The sequence below is a fragment of the Dipodomys ordii genome, unplaced genomic scaffold (assembly GCF_000151885.1).
Source record: "Dipodomys ordii isolate 6190 unplaced genomic scaffold, Dord_2.0 Scaffold32, whole genome shotgun sequence".
Classification (NCBI taxonomy): domain Eukaryota; kingdom Metazoa; phylum Chordata; class Mammalia; order Rodentia; family Heteromyidae; genus Dipodomys; species Dipodomys ordii.
This window is the reverse complement of record NW_012267248.1, coordinates 828,251-850,135: the sequence shown is the minus strand read 5'-3', so window position 1 is coordinate 850,135 and position 21,885 is coordinate 828,251. Positions and strand designations below refer to the sequence as shown.

The window sequence follows — 21,885 nt, the reverse complement described above, 5'->3', positions numbered from 1 at the left end:
CTGGGCACTGTCCCTCAGCTCTTCAGCTCAAGGCTAGTGCTCTACCACTTGAGCCACAGCGCCACTTCCGGCTTTTTTCATTTTGCTTATGTGGTGCTGAGGAATGGAACCCAGGGCCTCAGGCATGCAAGGCAAGCACTCTACCACTGAGCCATCTTCCCAGCCCAGAAGTCCTGTCTTTGAAATATTGCCCAACACTGGACAAACTATGTGTTTCTATCAGGTTGAGGATATTCAAATCCTTTATCTCACAAATTCTGTGTATCGTGTATAATATCAGGCTGAGAAGGTGGCTCAGTGGTAGAATGCTTGCCTTGCATGCATGAGGCCCTGGGTTCGATTCCTCAGCACCACATAAGCAGAAAAAGCTGGAAGTGGTGCTGTGGCTCTATTGGTAGGGCGCTAGCCTTGAGCTGAAGAGCTGAGGGACAGCGCCCAGGCCCAGAGTTTAAGCCCCCTGTCTGACCTCCCCCCCCCAAAAAAAATCCACTTAGTTGTTAAGGGTCTGATGTATTTGAATTGCCAGTTGAGAGCTACAGAGTTCTTACTATAGCTATCCTAATTTAAGCATTTCAGTCTTACAAGGTTATATCTAGATTAGAATTGAAAAGTTTTTGTTTTCATATGATTATAATGATTATAACATATCAGTCTATAGGTAGGCTTCTTCACATAGATTTTTACCAATTTTAATATTGTACACTTATTGAGTTATCTTACTTCTCTCTTTTTATTTTTTGCTTGTTAGGAATCTGAATCATTTGTTTTTTTTTTTTAAATTTCATTGCAGTTTTGAGCAGCTCAAAATGGCAGTCACCAACCTCAAAAAGCAGGCCAGCAAGAAGAGTGAGGGCAGTCTGGCCTATGTGAAGGGTGGCCTCAGTACATTCTTTGAGGCACAAGATGCCCTCTCAGGTAAGATGATCCCCAGAGCCATGTGCTAAGAGCCCCTACCATGGAAACTTGACACCGTGCTTGCCGCATGTTTACGGGGTGTGACATTCAGTCTGTATTTATAAAAGTAGAGATCTAAAATGTACCATAAATATTTGTTGCAGAGTAGGCTGGAATCTCTTTGAAGGCCTAGTACTTTAAATATTTGTCTCTGAGGCTTTGTTGACCCATCTTACATATGTGAAATCAGAGACTTTTTTTTAACCTCCCTATAATGCTCAATCTGAGGTTGATAAGAAATTAAATCTTAAAATCTTTTTACTGCTATTGCTTCTTACATATGTGTCTAATTCTACAAATGTGACCTATTGTCTGCTCAGAAGTTGAAAGAGCTGATACTTAAAATTGTTTAAGTAATTTGCTTTACTTTCCTATTATGAAAAATTTTAGAAGTGGTAAATATGAAAAATTTCAAACTTGGTGAAAGTCATCCAATATTTCACAGTTATTTTTTTGTATGATTTTGCTTCCCTATATGTCTTTGCATGAATTCCCCAACTATTGAAGTAGCTAGCAAAGTTAGCAGTAATTCTTCAATATCACCTCATTCTCATTCATATGCACATGTACTCACTGACTTACAAACTTTGTTATTATAGCAATTTGTTCAGATCAACTCAACCCAAGTTCAGATATTTCATTTGATCTTAAATCTTATAGCAGTCTTCTCATCTTTCCTACCCTTTTTCCTATTCTATGCCATTGAAGACACAGGGTCAATTTACCTGTAGAGTAACCTAGTTGAATTACAATGATTAGTTCCTTCTTGTGTCATGTTACTTTGTCATATTGCTTACATATTAACTAAGAGATAATTTTAGTACTTGGGTCACAGGTAGTATTGTGTTCTTTTTATCATATCATTAGTGTTTCTTTCTTGTGGACATAGAACTTGGCTAGGTTGGGTACTGGAAATTGGTAGATTATACTTTTAGAACTTCTACTTTCTATGTTTTATTTATTTTGGTTTATTTCCCCCTTATTATTATTATCATTGCATTAGCATTTTTTAAAAATATCTCTTTGAATTGATGTTACAGGCTTTTCCATGATCTTTTTAATTTACAGATATATTCTACTTTCTTTTCCTTTTATATTGCTTCAGTAGTTATACCTATATTTGTGTTTTAAAATTTGTCATTTTGCCAGCTGCTAGTGGCTCCTCAGAAGGCTGAGGTCTGAGGATCGTGATTCAGAGCCAGCAGGCAGAAAAGATTCCAATAATCTCCCCCCCAAATCTGGAAGTGTAGCTGTGGCTAGCTAGCTTTGAGCACAAAAACTCAGGGACAGTGCTCAGACCTTGAGTTCAAGCCCCAGGACTGGCTCACAAAAAATAAATAATAACAATTTATCATTATAATTTTCCTCTGAGACCTAATACTTTGTACTGGGATTTTGTTTTTGAGGTTAGTTTCTGATTATGTTATTGAGAATATTTTTCTTAATACATGTCCATTTTCTGTAACTGTAGCAAAGATAAGGAGAGGGCTGAGGAGCCTCTGTAGCAGAGCTTTTGTAGTATAGCTCTGAAGTAGAGCTTTTGCCTATGTGTAAGGTCTTTGGTTCCATTCTCAGCATCACAGATAAAAACAAGATGAAACAAGGATACTTGTTTCATATGTTACCAATACCTGGTTAGCTGTTTCTTAAATCTAGGTAATAGTAAATAGGACAAACAAGTCTTTTTAAAATTTTGATAGTTTTTCTTTGTATGCAAAATCTGTGTTTAGTTTGTAACTTTTGATTGCTTGTACTCTGATAATGTTATTGTTATTATATGATAGTAGTAATTACAAGATAAAGGCAGTCCTCAAGATTACCTTCAGATTTGGTAATTTGCTAGAAAGACTCACAGAGCTCACTAATCGCTTCTGGTTGATCATTGGGAGGAGATGCAGAGCCAAAATTAATAGACATATTGGGCAGGGTCCAGGAGAATTCCACTTGTGCTTTCAGTTCTTGTCTCTAAGTGAGTTACAATTCTCCTGGTAATAGTGTGTGATAACATACGTGGTCAACTGCTCATTGAGGAAATTGTCAGTCTTGGTGTCCAGCCTTTAATGGGAATAAATTCCACAGACATGGTCAGTAGCCCTTATGATTCTTGAAAGCTGAAGCTGAGGCCCAAACCCTGTAAATCACATTGTGATAATGCATCTTTATTTCCTGTGCATTTTCCTGAATTTAATTTGAAGTTAAGATCCTCATTGTTTTACCTCTTGCATTTAAGTAAATTACTTGTTTTTATCCACCTAACTACTTGAGATAAATGTTTATTTATCCTGGAATTAAATAAAAGAAGGCAGCCTGGGAGGAAGGAAGGAAGGAAAAGAAGAAGATACCTCTGTAATATATACTGGTCATTTACTTTATGTTATACTCTGCAGCCTTGGCGAATCTGTAGGTCAATATCTTCAATTCCTAAGGTTATTTTATGTCTTGTCTCTAAATCTTGTATAGAAATTATGTACCTTTCTTTCTGCTTTTTTTTTATTGTGAAAATACTGTACAGAGGGGTTACAATTACATGGGTAAGATAATGAGTACATTTTTTATCAAGCATTGTTGCCTCCTCCTTTGTTTCCCCTTCCCACCCTTTCCCATCTCCCACCTCCCCCCCCCACACAGCCAAAGTTGTAAAGTTTGTTTTTCGACATAACGATTTGTACATTTTTCTGCTTTGAATGATACATAGCCCCTGTTCTTCTTTTCAGTAGGCTGGTCAACTGCCCAGTATGAGTTTTTTTTCTCATAATATCCTTCTGTTTTCTGACATGCTGATTTTGGGGGAATTGGTCTCTAAACAAAAGGAGTTACTGGAATTGAGAAAAGCAGGGTATTAGAATTGTAGTGTTAAATGTTTTGAAGTTATGAACATGCTTCTGGTTTGGGCTACCCAGATAGCAAAATTGGGTATAAATCAATTTATCACCATGTATATTCTGGATATTGCACATGTTCTATGTGATAGAGTAGACTGTCTCAGACACACTAAGTCTCTTAACTCAATCCCATTTACTTATTTAATCAGTACCCAATCTATAAAATTTTATGTATGTATTAGTTTTGTTTTTTCCCTGTGTATACTCACAAGTATTTTAATTAGGATGTGACAAGAAGTATGTTTGGCATGTTATCTACCAGAGTTTTTTTTCCCTTCTACCAGTGTTTTTTTTTTTAATCTATAGTTTTTTTTTTTTTTGTTTTTAATTCCTTCTTTTTCTTTTTGAGAAAAAGGGCTTGATATGTAACTGAAGCTGACCTTGAACTCACAATTCTCAGGTTGCAGGAATATTTGTGAAGCTACTTACAATGTTGAAAGCTTTCTGGCCTCCTTGGTGCCTCATTTGTCTCATTCACCATTTTCCTGAATGCCCTCTGATCTCATGCATCAAGTAACCAGGAATCAAAGAACCATAGATTTATGAAGTTTAAATATAACTTGTATATTGTTTAGCCATTCTGTGTTAGCTTTTTAGTCTTATAAGCAAAATACTAAGATAAGTGAATTTTAAGAGGTAACGTTTATTTTGGCTCCCTATTCTAGATGGGACAGTCCATGTTCTGGGGGATCTGCTGTAGGCCTCTAATAAGGCAGTACATTATGGTGGGGGAGTATGGCAGAGCCAATAGCTGGCCTCCTCACCAAAAGCCAAGAAAGGTAACAATATCCCGATAAGGATACAAACCCAGTGGCTTAACTTACTCCCACTAGGCCCCACCTCTTAAAGGTTACAGACACATGTTTCTTTGGGAGGCATTTAACATCCAAGATACACACTGACAAATGTTTGGTAGGATAAAAATAGATACTAAATGTTTGAAACGCTCTTTGTAAGTCTCAGGTAGCTTACTTAATGCTTTCTCATCTGCTTAATAAGTACAACTGTTAGATGCTGGACTGCTAGCCAAATTAGGCTATAAGCTTAATTAGGCCAGGAGCTTAAACATGATCTCCAAGGGTTGCTAAACAAGAGAGGAATAAAAAGAATCTGATGATGGATATGTGATAGAGACTTTTTAATAGAGATTATTATATAATAATTACTCTTTGGTTCTTTGTAAGAGTAGATTGACAGTCTCTGATCTTGTTTGCAGTCTCTTACATCAGCTGGTAGTTATATACAGTGAGACTATGTATATAAACATCCTGTATATAAAATGGAACCCTTGTAGACATTGACCATGTACATATGTCATCCCTTACTGCCTCATTTAAAATAACATCTGTATAAATGCATAGATAGAACTTTTGAATTTCTTTTTCAATTGAAACTGAAAATTTGTTACCCACATTTTACAGGGGTTGAGTTAAAGGTTGAGAAAATTCCAGTGAATTACTTGGCAACCTTTATATAACTGATTTTTTTTTTGGTAGTACTTTTATACATACCTTTTTTGTTTAGCAAATGTGAAGTTAGGATGTTCAACTGCTTCACATATTTAAGTTTTAAGAGATTACAAAAGATAACAAACCTGTGATCATGTACTACTTTACGTATTGAGTTATTCTATTTAAAAATATTTTCAGAGAAAATAAAAAGGTCAAGTGAACCAGACATTGGGTTATTTGGTTTAATTTTCTGGAAAATAGGATTGCCTTTATCAGATCACAGTGTCTCTCAGTCCTCATGCCTAGCTGACAGCTTGACATTGGCTGGTGCTGTGGTAGAGATGGGCTGGGGAAGTTGCTTTGTCAGCAAAATGGGCTGTAAACTGAGCTGGGCCAACTAGGGTCACCTCATTTTGACCTGCTGATCAGTGATGAGTTACGTCAGCATCAGAAAATGTGGCTGCATGATTTCCCTTAATGCTAATTTTGGCTTAGAAAATAACATTTGAGGAAGGACTATGTAACGTATAGTATCTTACTAGTCCACATGGACCACATACAGTGCTCACTCAATAAAACAGTATAATGTGCCAGTATTTAGTAAAGAATATAAGCAGATTTGTTCACATGTGTTATAGAAGTCATTCTCATTTAGCTTTTTAATCCTTAGGCACAGTCTCCTTTCCTAAATGCAATAGAGAAGTTGTTTTCCATTTAACTTCATAAGTTGAGTGTAAATTTATATTTTGATATGTGAAATAATTCTGCCACTTTTACCACATGATTTTTTATTAATTTATGTTTTACCACATGACTTAAATTTGAAACATTAAAGAAATGAATTTTGTCTGTACTTCTGAATCAACCAAGACAGTTAGAATTACAATGGCCTTTTTCCCAAATGTATTTATTTATTTTTATATGAATATGTTTCTTCAGCAAAAGAATAGTCTGTTTATTTTAGATTTTTTTCTTTTTTAAATTTAATTTTATTGTCAAGGTGATGCACAGAGGGGTTACAATTCCATATGTAAGGTAATGAGTACATTGATACCCCCTCCCTTGTTTTTTCTCCCGCTTTTCCTCCCTGCCACTTCTCCTTATCCCAAAGTTGTCAAGTTCATTTCCATCATATAGTCTTGTGAATATCTATGTTGCATTGGTTCACCCTTTGTTCTTTGTCTCACCTTTTTGTTATTCCCCTTCCCTTCCCCAATTCAGATAAACATATATAGAAGACACAGTCTTTTTCTTTTTACTCTAGATTTATTAATATAAATTTATTTTGTTTATTAACATAAAATAAATTTTACTCTAGATTTATTATTTCTATTTTGCTATTAAGGTAAAATAAAAACAATAATTCTATATATAAGATGTACAAGTTGATGTTTCCATGTATATGTGTATATATATATATATGTATATATATACATATACATACATATATATATATATATATACACATTGCAAAATGATCACTAAATTTGAGTGGTTCTATAAGGAAAAAAATAATAAAAAAACAAGATTAGCATTAAAAACCAATGAACAGATCAGAACAGTAAATCTTTGTAGACACTGAGAATTTATTTGTAATTCATTTGACCACTGAATTTGACTCAAGTTTTTGATCAGTAAGTCACGAGAAATAAAGAAATGCACACATTTGTAGAAGCAGACTGTTTTGTTTGTTTAGCATGAATCTGCCCTTTGAATCAATTAGAATGTGTAAGTTTGTTTTAAGAGTTTGAACTCACTATGTGAAATTTAGAGATTAATACTTAATTTTGATGGTTATTTTACTGATAGTTATTTCTTTTAAAACTTAATTATTTGAGTTAAACATCTCGAATGTGAAATTTTATTAGAGCAAGTTATGTGGAAGAATAGAAATCCAAAGGTGTTTTAGCAGCTATGATTTTGAGGAGAGGAAACCTCTTTTATTTGCAACTGGATTTAATTTTCTACTGCCATAGAAGTTTATTGTTCTCATTTTACTGATGTGAAAACAGTAGCTTAAGCAGTATGAGTTGTTTGTCCATGCTACATGGAACAACATTAAAAGTACTGATACCAGATTGCTAGAGTTCACATTTGGACTTGGGCTTTGTGACCTTGGTCAGCTTACATAATATTTTGTCATGATTTTTTTATCTGCAAAATAGAAATGACAGAGTTATATCATTCACTTCTTGCAAGATGACAGATATGCATTAAAGAGTTAAAAAGTGTTTAGCTTATAGTCATAGTTTAATGTTTGCTGTGTTTTTTATTTCATTATTTTTATAGTATTACAGTTTTGGATTGGAAATTATATTTGGCAATTTTTCTTAATTCTTCATATAAATAAATTTTATTTGTTGTTTTAAACCTCCTGTCTTTAATAGTTACAAACTTCTAATTAAGCAATATTAAGTTTTCCGTCAAGAATTTTTATCAGAATGAGAGAATAGCAAAAGTAAAAGCTCCCGTGTATTTTATGTATCTAGAGTTGATCTGTTGGTAAATATTGTTAGATATTTTTTTGAAATTCCACAAAATGCTTTGTGGTGAATAGAATATAGATAATATATATTTTTCTGACCTATACTCTAAGGCTGAAATTGAATTTTTTCAGATATCTCTCTTTTCTATTTCTGTTTTGTAAAACTGAAGTATAAAAATGAATTTCCTGTGCCTAAATATCAAAGTTAGTAATAATAAGACCTCAGATGTCTGAAGTCTCTTTTTTTTTTTAAAAAAAAAATTCAACTGTTTTTTACTATCCAGCCTTAAAGACTAGATGAAGAACATTACAAGGTATTTTTTTTTTAAGTGCTAGACTGTCAATATTATAGGTAGTGTTTGCTGGGTACTCTGCACAATGTCATGTGTTTTTGTTTCTTTCCAGCAATAAAAATATATGAAAAAGCTGCTCAAAAAATGTCATTTTGATGTAATATCTTCTCACTCATTTAAATAGCTTACATTTTAATGATTTTTCCCCCCCTAGCCATCCATCAAAAGCTAGAAGCAGATGGAACGGAAAAAGTAGAAGGATCCATGACACAGAAACTGGAGAATGTTCTGAATGGTAAGTTTTGTTTTCTACTCAAAACTATTTATGGACTTTATAATAAGCTTTAATTTAGTTCTTGACCTTGATCTTACAAGACAAAGTAGTAAGTTGCATTTCAGTATTTACTTTTAAATAGTAATGATTCAGTGAGTGTGAAGGGGAGTAGAAACATTGAAAATGAATGTTTTGTTTTTGTTTACATTTTATTTATGAGAAACAATAACTTAAAAACAAGTTGTTATAATTCTTAACATGTAAAAATAAAATTTGCCGCTCTACAACAGACTGGTATATAAACATAGCCTCATCAAAGATAGCAAAACACTGAAGTAGCAACAACGATTGCCATTGACTAAAACCTGGAAAAAGCAGTCTGTAAGTTTGCACCAGTGAACAGTAAAGAGCTTAAGCACCATTTGCTTATTTACACATTGTATGTTCCAAAAAAGAATGAAGGCAACTGTCTATGAATGTGTCTTAACTCAGACATTGTTGTAGAAACCAATGTATGCCAGGAAACAGAAGCATGGGTATTTATGTTGTTGTTGGTTGTGGTGGTGGTGGTATTTGTGCTTGCTTTTTTTCTTCTTCTGCTTTTTAGAGAGAGTAAAGGGGGCACAGGAAGGGAGGGAGAAAGGATGAACAAGTGCAATGGTATTCAGTATACACTATGTGGAAAATGAACTATGCAACTTGTGGGTAGGGACAGGGGTGGGAAATGCGGGGGAAGTAAAAGAAGGGGTAACATTGTCCAAAGAGAAATGTACACATTACCTGAATTGGGAAATGGTAACCCCTCTGTGTAACACCTTAATAATACCAGTAAAATTATATTAAAATATTGATGTATGCAAAGTTTGATTCTGTTATACTCTCTTTTAATTCTTTTCTCTGACATCCTACTAATTTAAACTCATCAGATGAATTAGTCATTATTATAATATTAGTGATGTAAAAGGAAGTGGTCCTGCTTTAAACATGTAGTTCACATCTATTGTGAAGGAATAATGCCTACCTGAATCTCTTTGTTTTTAAATATGACAAAATGATTTCCTTATAAAGAAGGGTTGAGGAGAAAAAGAAACCTTAGATATATCTTTAAAGGTTCCATGAATGCAGGACTGTGGTATGAAGCTAATTTTGTGCTCTTAATTTATTTTAGTACCCTGAGCAGAATTTCTGGCCTTTTTGAGATATCTGTTCACAAAAATCTGGGGAATTTCTAATAAGAAAATATTTTCTAGGAAAAAAGCTTTAATTTGGTGTAGGCTTTTCTTGGTGTCAAAACTTGAATACTTATATTTCATGTGAATTTAATAGCACTTAAAAGTATTTTCCTTTGATGATTACTGCTGTTGGTATTATTTGCCTTGAGATTTTGCTGTGTTTTGTTTTGTTTTGTTTTTGGTCAGTCATGGGCCTTGGAACTCAGAGTTTGGGTGCTTTTCTGCTCAAGGCTAGCATTCTACCACTTTTGAGCCACAGCTCCATTTTCAGTTTTCTGGGGTCTAATTGGAGATAGAGTCTCACAGACTTTCTTGCCTAGAATAGCTTTAAACAATGATTCTCATATCTCAACCTCCTAAGTAGCCAGGATTACAGGTCTGAGCCACCAGTAAGTACCTGGTTTGCTGTGTTTTTGAGAACCAAAAACCAATATACCAACTTTATTATAATAAACATACTCTGAATTCTACTCAAATAATTATTTACTAATGGCTTTTATTGGTATAGTCAGACACTTTAAAGTTGTGGTAGGAGATTTCTTACCCAAGGATGTTTTTGTCATCCTATCACTGTATCTACAAAAATTGAGATTACTTCAGTAACTTTTAAAGTATGATTTGCAGGAATAGCTGATATAGTACATGTATCATTGTGCCAGTATAAGACATACTTGTTAATGTTTGGAAACTATTAAGGGCTCTTTTATACATTAGGCTTAGCATTATGTAGTAACATTTTTTATAGTTTGAGAAATCTTTCCTCAGGAATCATAGTATAAGACCTACAGGGGAAGTTGTTTTATTTATATTCTTTTCTAGAAATGTGACATACTAACTTTCCATTGAAGTTTATAACTCTTGAAAGTTGAGTTTGACTGCTTGCTATAAATGGTCACTTTATGAGACTATTGGGACTTTTAAATTGTAAAAAAAAAAAATCCTTTATAATAGTTCCCTTTTTCCAGCTACATTCTTGTCATCATGATGCTGATGTTTGCTATCTCAGGATAAGGTTTTTCTAATCCAGGTCAGCTTGACAAGCATTTACTTAACCCATACAAAGTTCCAGCTGAGCCGCTCTGGGAGCTATGGCTAAAGTGGGTTGACTTCAGTGCATCAAGAATATCTTATGCCATATGGGGAATCCTAGTTATCCAGAAATTCCAGTGCTGTAGAAATGAGAAATGCAGTGAATTGGTCAAAAAATAATTATAGGACTGTTCCTGAATATTTACTTTCTTTACAAAAGGAACAAATGAGTGTGAATATAGTTTGTCTAGGTTATTAATAATGCTTTTACCTTAGCTATATGAATATACTATTTTAAATCAAGTTTAGTTTTTTTAAAATTTTTTATTGTAAATATACTATACAGAGGGTTACAGTTACATGAGTAAGGTAATGAGTACACTTCTTATTGAGCATTGTTATCCCCTCCATTGTTTTCCCCCTACCATCCCTTCCCTCCCTACCTTCCCCAGGGTTCTTTTTTTTTTTTTAAATTGTGATTAAGTGATTACATCAAATTTAGTTTTTGAAATGAATTTTTTATTTAGGCAGTCTTACAATTTTAAGCTAAGTTTCTAAAAGACAATAATGTTGGCCTTAAAAATCTTTGCTTATTTGTCTTATTCACAGTTTATCAGTATTGATCTTCTTAATACTGATACTTTTTATTGAAATAGTTTTTTTTGTTTTCTTTGACTTACATTTTTATATGTTAAATATGATTGTTAGCTTTACTGGATTAAGAAAAGTCTAAGAGATTAGTAGAAGATTAGTAAATCATACCTCTGAGATTGACTTTGTCTTTTTCTTTAGAATCTTTTTGTTTTAGGGTGTCTTTTATAAGTGTATTAGGTATTATTCCTAAAGACTAAGAGAATTGGATCAGATATTACTAGAGACATGAGGATTCTGATGTAATAAATGGATTAACCTCTTGTATTAATAATATCCTGGCATTTGGGGAGGTAGCGAAAGTTAGGAAGTGAAGCCTAGTCAGTAAAAGTAAGTCACTGGGGTCATGTGCTTGGGACTGTATTGTACCCTTCCTGTGTCCCCTTCCTGTCTTATAAGCTGTTTCTGTGGGGTATTTGATCACCAGTTACAAGAAAAGTAGCTAATACATGATTTCCCTTAAACATAATAGTTCATTCTTGATTTCAAGCTACTAATAAGTCTTGCTATTATTAATATTATCATACATATAACATATAGCAATATACAAAATATGATAATTATGTAACAGTATAATACGGTAATATTACTGATGGTGTATATCAAACTCAAATAGGTAAGAATGCTATGTCCTTACCTATTTTAAATAGAATATATAGAACAGTGCTATCTACTAGACCTCTGGACTGATGAAGTGTAGCTATAGAGTGCTTCAGATGTGGCAAGGATAACTGAGGAACTGAATTTTTTTCCAAGTGTTGATGAGTGTTGTGTTTGCTGGGCATGTTATCCACCACTGAGCTATCTCACCAACTTCAAATTTTAAAATTATACTTTTTAAATTAATTTAACTCTGTTAGTCAAATTTCTGTTGCTATGACAAAGTACCTGAGAACATCAACTTAAAAAGAAGGAAGACTTATTTTGGTTCATGATTTCAGCTCCCAATTGTTTTGTGCCCTGTGTTAAGTTAGAACACATGGTGCACAAAGCTGCTCACCTCATGGTAACTGGCAAGCAAAAAGAGAAAGGAAGGGCTTGGGATTCCTCCTATCACCTTTAAAGACATGCTCTCTAATGTTCTAACTTCCTTCTGCCAGACCCTACTAACTGAAAGGTTCCACAACTCCCGATTGTACTACAGGTTAGGGACCAAGTTTACAACATGAGCTTTTTGGGGTCACTCCAGATCTATACTATAGCATTATCTTTAGATTTCTGTTGCAGAAGGTGGCTAGAAGCTCCAAGGTTAGATAGTATAGAGGCAGATAGTTCAGTTGTGGGAATAATAGCTAAAATTCATGCATATTGTTCTATTGGTAGTCCTACGATGTACCTAGTTCCCACAGAAGAGGCACCTTACTGAAAAGGAAGGGACTAGGAATTTAGCTCAAGAGCAAAGTGCTTGCTTTAGCAAGTGTGCAGTCCAGATTCCAAACCCAACACCATCAAACAAACAAGAAAAAGTGGATGGAAATAATAATGGGATAGTAATGTGCACTTTAAAAAGGTTGTACAATGTAGCCAGATAAGCAGAGATTGGCTGATGGCCAGTGTGAATGGACAGATATGTATGTGTCCTGCTGTGTGAGGAAGAAGACAGTTACCTCAGAGAGGGCACAAGGTGCACTGTAGGAATTTAGTAAGGGAGTGATGTAATGATAGTTTTAAGGTGCACTCCACCATCTAGGCACAGAGGTGATAGAGTAGGCAGCACTAATATAAGCCAGAATGACAGGAAGGTAGAGAGACTAGCAGAGGAAGAACATTAAAGGGGTGAAGATGGCAGTATTTGGTCACTGGTTGGATATACAAAGTAAGAAAAAGGAAGTGGATTTTTGACCTCAAATGGAGTAAGGAGGAGCAGGTTTGTTGTATGAAGAGAGGAGTAGAGAAGAAAGGCTAAGATTCCTTGGGGCCGTATCACTTAAGTATCTTTCTGGATCTCACTACTTCCTTTCTGTGTTGCATAGCAAGTTAGAGTAGCCTGTATGTCAGTTGCTTCTACTATGAAATTGGAGTAAAACAGTGCCTGTCTTAAAGGGACATACACATAAAGTCTTTGGAATAGCACCTAACATGAAGTGAGTGCTCAGTGTGTTAGCTCTTGTTACTGTATGTCTAGTGAAATTACTTCTAAGTACTAGTTTTAAGCTCATAGACACATCTTGAAATACAGATTTGGAAATCACCAGCATAGAGATGGTAGTTGAAGTAATAAGATCATGTGATTTATTCCAAGTGGTACTATGTATAATATTATAATAACAAGGTCAAGAACTATCAGTAAATCTGTGAAAGAGCCTGACTTCAGCTATTTTCTCATCTTTAAATTCCAGCTCTGTGTATTTTATGTAGAACTATAGGTTTCCAGTGTCAGGCATGATGGTGTAAACAAGCATTATAAATAGTGCTTATGATATAATTCATATAATAGCATAATAGCCTACCTAGTCATTTTATAGAATCTTCAAATGGAGACACAGATAACAGACTTTGATCTCTTCTTCTTCTCTTCTCTTCTTCTCTCCTCTCCTCTCCTCTCTTCTCTCTTCTCTCCTTTCTCTTCCACACTGCCAGCTGCTCTACAATTGTCCTTGGTGTAAGAGTACGAGGAGGCACACGTGGGAATTTATACCTGATAATTGGATGCTGGCTGATAGCCTTATCTTTGCTTTCAGCCCCACATGGAAGAGTATTCGTCCCTGTAGCAGTTTTGTTTCTTTATTAGCAGCAAAAGAGAAAAAAGACAGGGTGCCTTTGTGAGCTGCTTGGTGATTTTTATCTGCTATGCAAATCTTGATTTCCCTGTTATTACTGGATATATCATCTAGTTATCAGTTATGAACTAGTTTTATTGTGAATGCAATAAAATTCACAACAGGATAATAATTTATTGACAGGAATTGCTTATATAATTTCTCAATATTGCATAAATTAAAATTCTCAATATATAAAAGTATATTTCTATATAAATTAAATTAGAATTTTGTGTTTAGTAATTTCTACCTACAATTTTTTCTGTGGAATGTTTGTATTTTATTTAATTCTAAATAAAGTTTCTCTTTTAGTTACTTTCACACATTTTAGAGTAGTTAAAATATTAATTTGTAATTTTTATTACTTTAAAAAATAAGGTGAGAAAAGAACTAATTTTGAACTCATACTGTTTGCTTTCATTATATTAACTAAAGAAACTAAAGAAACATTTGGTGATTTAACACCTAAGTGTCACATATTAAAAGATTTAATTCATTTATGAAGCCTCAACTCATAAAGTTGACTTTTTAAAAAATGATAGGTACTTTAAAGTAATTTTCCTTGAGGAAAGAAATCTTTAACTCTCTTCAGATTTTAGATATTCATTTAGCCTATATTATGTGGCGTGGTGGTAGGAAGGAAATATATTTTTCTTCATCTTGTAATAGAAATTTAGTATTCTACATGAAATAGAATGTGGTGAAAACAGCTATCTTGACCAAACAAAGTTTTTATATCAGGCCTTTAAAATTTCGACAGAACTTAAACATTATTTAGATAAAACAATCATGTTACAAAGACGCTTTTAACACGATCAGGCCACCCACAGTGTGGACCAGCGGATGTGGTGTACAAGCCACCCAGTGAGACTGAGGTAATTTTTTCATCTTTGCTTAAAGTATAGTCACTAGACCAGATAATGTAGAAACATTTTACAAGCAGTGATCAAACAGCTAAAAACAGTTTATCCTTTCTCTCTCCTTTCTTAGTAGCTAATTAAAAATACTTCACAAGTTGCAGAATTTAAACTGTTTTTGAACGTAGCAAAATTTGCTTTAGATAAACCAACTCTTATTACAGTGATATGTATAATTTGAAGTCTTTTAGGAAAAAACATTTATGAAATGTCCTATTTATTTATAATTTTGCCAGAACTGATTTAAGAAACATTAATGATTTGAAGATACTTCTATCAAGGAGTAGGGTTACTTTTAAAATATTTTTTGAACGTTTTTTTTCTGAAAATGTTTGTTTTTTCTATTTTGTTTGCTATTCCATCTGAAGATACTGGATCTGTGGAATTTTACTAGTGTATGTGTGTATACAAACATGCATATGCATATGTTTTACCTCTTATTATCTGAAGTAATAAAATAACCTAAAGGTCCCATATATTACTATAAAATTTAGAAAAGCAAAATAAATGTAGGTTCACAGTGTAGAATTTATTTGGACATGGTGAATATGATTGTTTCTAATAGGATAGCATTTGTAGCATAGCAGGCAAAATGAAACATCTAGCTAACTTTTAACACACAATCCATTGAGTTAATGGAAAGTCATAATAGAAATCTAACACATTTTCTGGTTAAAATAAGCTTTTATCTAAGTTTCATCTTTTCCTTTTAAAATAGGAGCAAGTAATACTGCTGATGCATTATTTCAAGAAGTGCTAGGTCGAAAGGACAAGGCAGATTCCACTAGAAATGCACTCAATGTACTTCAGCGATTTAAGTTTCTCTTCAACTTACCTCTGAATATTGAAAGGAATATTCAAAAGGTAAAGTACTTATTTATGTCCATACAATGGTAAATGTTATAGATCTTGAAGATTTGTTAAGGTCATTTTTATTATTAACCAAATACTCATTATGCTTTACTGACAGTCTCTAAAATGTTTTTTTATTTTAAAGGGTGATTATGATGTGGTTATTAATGATTATGAAAAAGCCAAGTCACTCTTTGGGAAAACAGAGGTGCAAGTTTTCAAGAAATGTAAGATTTGTTTATTGCTCTTAGATCTTCTACTTTGCTTTTACAGGAAGAATGTGGAATGTGTTCTGTAAAGAATGTTATGTGTATTTTGGATTTTGTTTATATGGTATTCTCTTTAAAATGTAAAACAATTACTTCAAAAGTAACATGGGTTTCTTCCTGAAATGTAGTGAAAATGACTGATTATAATGCTTGGTCATTCTCATTCTGTGGTGGTCATTAACAATGATGCAATTAAAAAAAAATCTTTCCTTTTTCATTGTAAAGAAACAACAACAGTCTTCTAAGGACATGAAAACCTGCAGAGAGACCCAGTAACTTAATTCTAATAACAGAGTTACAGAAAGTAAAAGAAGTTTAACATGCCTTGTAGCTAAAACATTATCAACCAGGAGAAATATAACAAAGCTTATTAAAAAATGAAACCCATAAGGAAGCAGACACATAATTTATTTCTTTACTGTGATAAAATGTATATGCAATGAAATGCACAGACCTTACATGTTACAGGTCATTGAATTCTGATGAATGCATAGTCTACATACATAGACATGATGGTGTATTTGTGTCTCTTTTCAAAAAGTAATCTCTGTTTTGCTTTCTGAAATTTGATTTAGAATTTCAATTCTGTAAATCTTATATATTCTTTTTTGGAAAAATAGATTATGCCGAAGTAGAAACACGAATTGAAGCTTTACGAGAATTACTTCTGGATAAATTGCTTGAGACTCCCTCAACCTTACATGACCAAAAACGTTACATAAGGTAAAATTTAAAGAATTTTGATACTTTACAGATATGTGTTTGGTATTACTGAATTTGTAGTATAAGTCTTAAAGTTCATTTGGGGAAAATTAGGAGACTGATGAAATGGTGAAAGTGAAGAGAAATAGCAGTTTAAGGGAGTTTTGTGTAGGACATCAGGATTCTTCAGAATACTAATACATTACAACTAGTTATTGGGTACTCACTTTTTAAAAAACATTTCTTTTGTTATTATTATCTCTAAGTAATTGTACAAAGAAGTTCCCATTTTACAAAACAGTGTATGAATACAAGGTGTCTGACAACATTGTCACCCATCATTCCTAATCCATCCCTTATCTCACTTTTCTTTTTTTTTTTTAGTTGAGATTAGGTGATTATGTAAATTTCACATATTTCACAGTATTGTGGAATAGTGATACTTAGTTAAAGTCACAAACACATTTTTACCTTCACAAGGCAAAATGTCATTATCAGGGTCTATAAAGTTTGTGAATTCTGTGATCTTTGACATTCCGATTATTTCTTCCACATCAGGTGATATTTACATTTCTATCCTTTTGCTTAGTGTAAGCTGTTCCCTCTTACCCTCTCATTCCTCTCTTCCCATCGCTATCTTTGAGTTGCTTAGTTCTTTTTCATCCATGTTCAGTCCAGCTGATGGGTCCCTTTGTTGTATGTTGTTCCCCATCTCCCACTTATTCTGTGTTCTCCTCCTTGCTTTCCTCTGTTGTGTGCATTTATATGCCATATATATGGTCAGGAACATGGATTCATTTAGCAATGATATGACAAAATGAGTGGCTGTCCTTTGTTTCTCGAGTCCTGTTTACTTTGTCATATCAACTTGCAATTTTGGCTTTAGCATCCACATACCAGGGAGACCATGTGCCATTTGTCTCTTTGTTCTTGGCTTACCTCACTCAAAATGATTTGCTCTAGTTCCATCTATTTCCCTGAAAATGCCATTATTTTGTCCTTTTTAATGGGTACATAATATTCCATTGTATATTGGTACCACAATTTTTGGATCCACTTATCAGTAATAGGGCATCTGGGTTGTTTACATATCTTGGCTATTGTGAACAGTGCTGCAATAAACATGGAGGTGTATGTGTCCTTGTATCCTGGTTCCTGTTGTTCAGGGTAGATGCCTAGGAGTGAGATGGCTGGGTCATAGGGGAAGTCTATATGTAGCTTTCTGAGGTAGCTCCAGACTACTTTCCAAAGTGGTTATATTACTATACATTCCCACCAGCAATGCAGTAGGGTTCTTCTTTCTCTGCATCTCACTTTTTAAAGGCAAGAAAATTCTGCCAATTTGGCCTAAGGAAAAGCAGATCCACTGCTGAGTCACTCTTTCCTTACTGCTTATTGGCTTACCTGTGGGGTGGTGCAATGTCATTGTCTATAAGGCAAGGATTCTTGTTGGGTCAGAACACAGCACTATTGCACCCTGAGTAGCAATTTTTGCAGTAGAGAAAATTGTGAAAGGTTTTGTCCATGAGCAGCTATCAGATTTATAAACATGTAGTGATCAGTAAAAGAAAGTTTAGTGATATATGTATCATATCACTATGTATATCTATGTATATGTGTGTGTGTATATATATATATATATATATATATATATATATCTACATTTTTAAAATAGCAGTAACAGCCAGGCAGGCACAAGTGGCTCATTCCTGTAATCAGGAGGCTGACATCTGAGGATTGCAGTTCAAAGCCAGTCCGGCAGGAAAATCCATGAGACATTTATCTCAAACAACCAAAAAGGCAGAAGTTGGAGCTTTGGCTCAAGTGATAGAGTGCTAGCCTCCAGCAAAGAAGCTTAGAAACAATGCCCAGGCTCTCAAGTCCCCAAATTGGCACATACAAAAAGCAGTAACATTGCAGGGCATGGGAAGAACACCTTAGAAGGAAGTAGTACCTGTCGTAGTAGGAACTGTGGTAACTTGAAGAGTTCTCTGTTCCAGTTTTTCCATCTGCATATAACAACACAGGCTAAGTCTCTTGGTCATTGCAAAGGGAGAATACATTTAAGGATTGCCATTGAATCAGTTGCCATATGTAATTACATATGTAAATTCATAAAGTTTAGAGATAGCATACATGGTAAGCTTTTGTATGTAATTTTAAAAAGTATTAACTTTATTTTTAGCTAGCATATCTTAAGTTCTCAATAAATTTCTTTCCAAATTTAGTGACTTCTCTTTAATTAGGGAAGTTTTTCAAATAATCAGTAATTATAAAATTACAGAAGACTATTGATATTTGTACATTCAGTAATAGGATCTGGCCTGAAAGTTGCTATGTATACAGTTGTGGAGTTGGTGACAGGGATAGAGGGAATGAGAGATACTGTCTCTGACAGCAAATTGGTATACCAAATTGGTAGGCAGAGGCTTTTGCAGTGGCTTCAGTGAGAGTAGTATAGTTGATTGCTGTTGCTGCTGCTGCTGCTGTATGAAACTTGGGGTAGGGGCTACTGAAATCATTATGCAGGCCCCAGAAATTGAATCTTGCCTTTCACACACATCTTGGGAAGACCCTCCTTTTAAAGCTTGTCTTGTTCTTCTTAGGCTGCCTGTGTAAGGAAGGGTATGCTGGTGGACTTGTAGAACTGCATGAGTTTACAGTGTAAGCAAGCTGTTCAGCAGTTACCCAACTGCCTCATTTTGTACAGATAGAGTTCCAGGAAGATGGAACATTTGGTGTAGGTCTACGTGGCAGATGTCTTGATCCTTGCTGTCTGTGTTCCTTTCTGTTGTCTCATTGGTTATGAGTTAGAGATTTACCTACCAACTCATTCCTTATATTAAATTTGCCTACAACAATATGTTAATCCTTGCCAGGTGTACAGCTCTTTATGGCTGGTTTGCCATCCATATGGATAACAAGGGTAAAGATCAGATTCTTGCTACATGCATTATTTCATCTAACTAAAGACTTCTTTGTAACACTGTCTTGCTATAAAGGAACATTGTAACTTTAAGAAGCAGAGCTCCTCTTAGTCCTTCCATATCAGTTTGGTCTTGCCCATGGAAATGTAAAAATCATCATAAGTATGACTGAAATTTAATTCTTAAATTCTAAAACAGTAAACCTATGTCTATCATTATTTGCCTTGTTTTTTTCCTCCAAAAAGCCTTTTATGTCATTTATAACTAAGTACCAATAACATATATTACATTTTGAACAATTTTTAAAATGAAAGTACCTAATTTTTTGAACTTCATTTTAAAAGTAAAGAAGAAACTCTGGAAGAAACTTGAACAAGATATGTTGTATTATAGAACTGACACATTGTCTAGAATTTCTGATAGGACTTTATCTTTCTTAAGGAAATACTTCAAATGTCCTTTAACCTAATATCCATAAATAAGATAATAGAAAGTTGATTATCCTTAAATTTTGCACAGACAATGGTCAGTGTAATTGCAGGTATATTAAAAAGTTGTGAATCAAGCTTACTGATTTCTCTTGCTTCACTGCCAAAGAAAGCTCTCATAAAGACATCCACATTCCTATCCAACAGTTTAAAAGTATTCTTTAAAAGAACATTCCTGTATTTTGCTAACATTATATCTGAGGATTATGTGAACCAAAGTGTTAGGAAAGAGTTTTCACAGTAATTGAAGGTAAAATAAACCTATTTAGGGGAGATTATTGAAACAAATCACCCCCAGCAAGAAAGATAGAGGAGCATACATTCTTTGGGAGGGAAAGACAAGTGATACTATTTGCTGCATTTGTATTCTAGATAGTAGGAAAGACTTGTGTGAGGAAAACTGAGACAACATTTTGAGGCTTTGGAATGAATTCCTCATGCCATGTACTGTTTTTCTTAGAATGCTAGTCTCAATTCATAAGGAGTTGTCTTAGGTGACTGCTTAGTACAAGGAAAGTCCTTCCTTTTAATTGACTTGTCATGTTTTCACCACTCAACTAAGGCCTGTCTGCAATCTGTAACAGTCACCAGAGGAGGAGAAAGGCCGTCCATGAAGTATGAGCCATACTGTTTGGTTGCCCTTTGGCAGGTGATCAGAGGCCACACCCCTTTTGAAACAGGGCCTTATTAGCTTGTGGTGGTGTCAGTGTAGATCGTTCTTAGTGCTATGTTAGGTTTCTTCTCAATATTTTATTTGTTGCTAACTTACTACAAAATGGATTTGTTTCTCCTCTAATTATCCGTTAATTTAGATGTAATGAGTGGCCATTACTGAAGAAATGTGGGAAGGGTATCAGACATGCTCCTGAGTGATTGAGATTTGGCTAAGGTCACAGCTTGCAACCATTAATGAGTAATTACCATTGATCAAAAATTTAAACCTCAAGACAAAAGACAGCTTATAGTTAAGAATAATTTTAAGGTAATTCATTTGAACATACTTTTAGAGATTATTTCATTGGATTTAACTTGACATGTGGACATATTTTATGAGTCCTAATGGCCAAATCTCGAATATTATTTGACAGAAGTTTTTCAACTGAAATAAATTTAAATTGTGTAGGTTTGATTATTTTATGCAGAAAGACTTTAAATGTTGTAGGTCTATTTATAAAGTAAGAAAACATAGCATCTTGAACATTTCAATGTTACAGTGGGTCAATCTGTATCTCTAGTTAAACAATTTGTTTTTTTCCCTTCCCCTCCCCCAATTATACCAACATCAAATACTGTGAAAATAGGGGTTATACCATGGGAGAGGACATACAAAGCAACAAAAAAATTACATGGTACCTTATAAATACGTTAGAAACAATAGCAAGGAAGAAAAAAAATCTATGTTGAAAAATGAACTTTACAATTTAGGTAGGGGGGTGGAGGGATGGGAGTGGGGGATAGGGGGATATAGCTGAGGAGGTGGGAGGGTAGGGATGGTAGGGGAAAAACAAAAGAGGAGGCAACAATGCTGTATAAGAAATGTACTCATGGGGCTGGGAAGGTGGCTCAGTGGTAGAGAGCTTGCCTTGCATGCTCAAGGCCCTGGGTTCGATTCCTCAGCACCACATAAGCAAAAAGAAAAAGCCGGAAGTGGTGCTGTGGCTCAAGTGGTAGAGTGCTAGCCTTGAGCTGAAGAGCTGAGGGACAGCGCCCAGGCCCAGAG

At 34.3% G+C, this 21,885-nt stretch overlaps 1 protein-coding gene across 1 annotated transcript in view; it reads left to right on the top strand.

Moving 5' to 3' along the window:
• The window catches only part of Exoc2 (exocyst complex component 2), a 185,990-nt gene that overhangs the window by 46,203 nt on the left and 117,902 nt on the right, over window positions 1-21,885 (top strand). The window contains exons 6-10 of the mRNA XM_013016607.1: window positions 791-915; window positions 8,280-8,360; window positions 15,646-15,791; window positions 15,925-16,006; window positions 16,669-16,771. Coding sequence (XP_012872061.1) covers window positions 791-915; window positions 8,280-8,360; window positions 15,646-15,791; window positions 15,925-16,006; window positions 16,669-16,771 — 537 coding nt within the window. The remainder of the gene's footprint in view (window positions 1-790; window positions 916-8,279; window positions 8,361-15,645; window positions 15,792-15,924; window positions 16,007-16,668; window positions 16,772-21,885) is intronic.